Raw genomic sequence first — 1,721 nt, 5'->3', positions numbered from 1 at the left:
CTCTCTCTCTCTCTCTCTCTCTCTCTCTCTCTCTCTCTCTCTCTCTCTCTCTCTCTCTCTCCCCCCTTCCCCCCTTTCCGCGCTCATGGCACTTACTCTCATCCGTCTCGGTGCTCTTGTGCTCCTTCGGGATGCCGTACTTGGTGAAGTTGTCGAGCTGCTCCGACAAAGCGCCCATCTTGGTGTCCTGCATGACGACAGCATAAATAACAGTACGTTTATACTTTGCCTGGCCAAAAATTTTTCTTGTTTCTTTTAAGCAGATATGCTACTATTTAACACCAAAAGTGGAATAGAATAAACTAGCATCATGTATGTGTATACTGGACATCAATGTTGTATCACCATGACATGGCTTCAACAATCTATTCCTCAGCGGCAATTTTTTTCTTTTTCCAGACATGTTTCGCTCACCTTGTTGTTGCCGAACAGGCTCCACCGCTGCCGCGCCTTGGCTGTCTTGCCCTTCTCCGGGTCCAGCAGGTCGGCCTGCGGGCTGGCGAAGCTGGCGTCCTCCGTCGACGTGCTAAAGAAGCGGCGGTTGTTGCGGACGCTCTGCACACAGGAAGGCACGCACTTGGAGATTATAATTTTCCAAAATTAGTAGCCTATTCTCGATTAGTTAAAAAAATCTCTAATTTTTTTCCAGAAAAGTTTATTTTTTCCAATGTTTTCTGGAAAAAAAAATAAATTTTCCCAGAAAAATGTCGAACTTTAAAATCCATACACGCGTTGGTGGTCGATGAGAAACAACAAAGACAGCAGCGTCTCTCCGCGAGAGGGCTAGACCGAGAGACAATCCCTCCGGTAGTGGGAGTTAGACGGGGCTAGAACGAGAGAACGTCTCTCCGAGAGAGGGAGTTAGACGGGGCTAGAACGGGAGAACGCCTCTCCGCGAATGAGCCACACCGAGTCAAGAGAGCTATGGGCACATTATGACTCACCGATGAGGACTTCCGCAGCTGCGGCTGCTGCGAAGTTGCCGCCCGAGTGAGGGCTCGGGATGACTTGCCATCCTGCTTGGCTGCAAACAGAAAGTGCGGGGTGACTTTTTCTCACGTAACCAGGAGTAAAGTGGCAGCAGTATTGACCCCCCAAACAATAGGTGTTTTATAAAATATTTGTTTTTATTATTGAGGGAAATACTTACGTCTGATTCTGAGCTGCTTGCCGGCGAGCACGGTGCTCTCGGCGTGCAGGCTCAGCTCCACGCGGTCAAGGAACACGCTCACGCTGCTCAAACTGATGCCCCGCCTATGGCACGCACCGACCAGCGCCTCCCTGTAGACCAAAGAAACAGTTTGCACATCAAAAAACGTAATCAAAACACACACAGCAGGACACTAAATCATTGCACGGGTACGGGGTGAACCAGGTGTATGTTGAGCCTGCAAACAACAAAGAAAGTACAGGGCCAATCGGTAACCGCACAGTGTATACAACCAAACAAAAAGTATAGGCGCCCATGGGACACCCTGAACATTAGACCACCGCTGCCTCAGACCGGCTGACCCACATCCGTATCCGCACCTCTATCCCACCCACGCCCACTCCTCTTTTTTTTAACCCAAACTTTTTATTTGTCTTCTCTAACTAGGTTGGGGCCGGCTGCCGCCGAGACGCGGCGACGCCCTCTTGGCTGGGCGGGGATTAGACGATTTGTCAGACAGCCCCCCCGGCAGTGCCTTCATTAGCTGGGCGCCAGCCCGGGGCTAATCGTC

General features: G+C 50.8%; 1 protein-coding gene across 3 annotated transcripts in view; it reads right to left on the bottom strand.

Moving 5' to 3' along the window:
- The window catches only part of LOC113213019 (pleckstrin homology domain-containing family G member 5), a 71,018-nt gene that overhangs the window by 10,446 nt on the left and 58,851 nt on the right, over positions 1–1,721 (bottom strand). For all 3 annotated transcript variants that reach the window (XM_052266403.1, XM_052266405.1, XM_052266404.1), the window contains exons 4-7: positions 1,151–1,281; positions 945–1,024; positions 415–555; positions 97–187 (exon numbers count right to left, since the gene is read on the bottom strand). In XM_052266403.1, coding sequence (XP_052122363.1) covers positions 97–187; positions 415–555; positions 945–1,024; positions 1,151–1,281 — 443 coding nt within the window. The remainder of the gene's footprint in view (positions 1–96; positions 188–414; positions 556–944; positions 1,025–1,150; positions 1,282–1,721) is intronic.

This window comes from Frankliniella occidentalis, unplaced genomic scaffold (assembly GCF_000697945.3).
Source record: "Frankliniella occidentalis isolate FOCC.00 unplaced genomic scaffold, Focc_3.1 Scaffold38, whole genome shotgun sequence".
Taxonomy (NCBI): domain Eukaryota; kingdom Metazoa; phylum Arthropoda; class Insecta; order Thysanoptera; family Thripidae; genus Frankliniella; species Frankliniella occidentalis.
The sequence above is the reverse complement of the archived record's forward strand: the minus strand, read 5'-3'. Positions and strand labels throughout refer to the sequence as shown.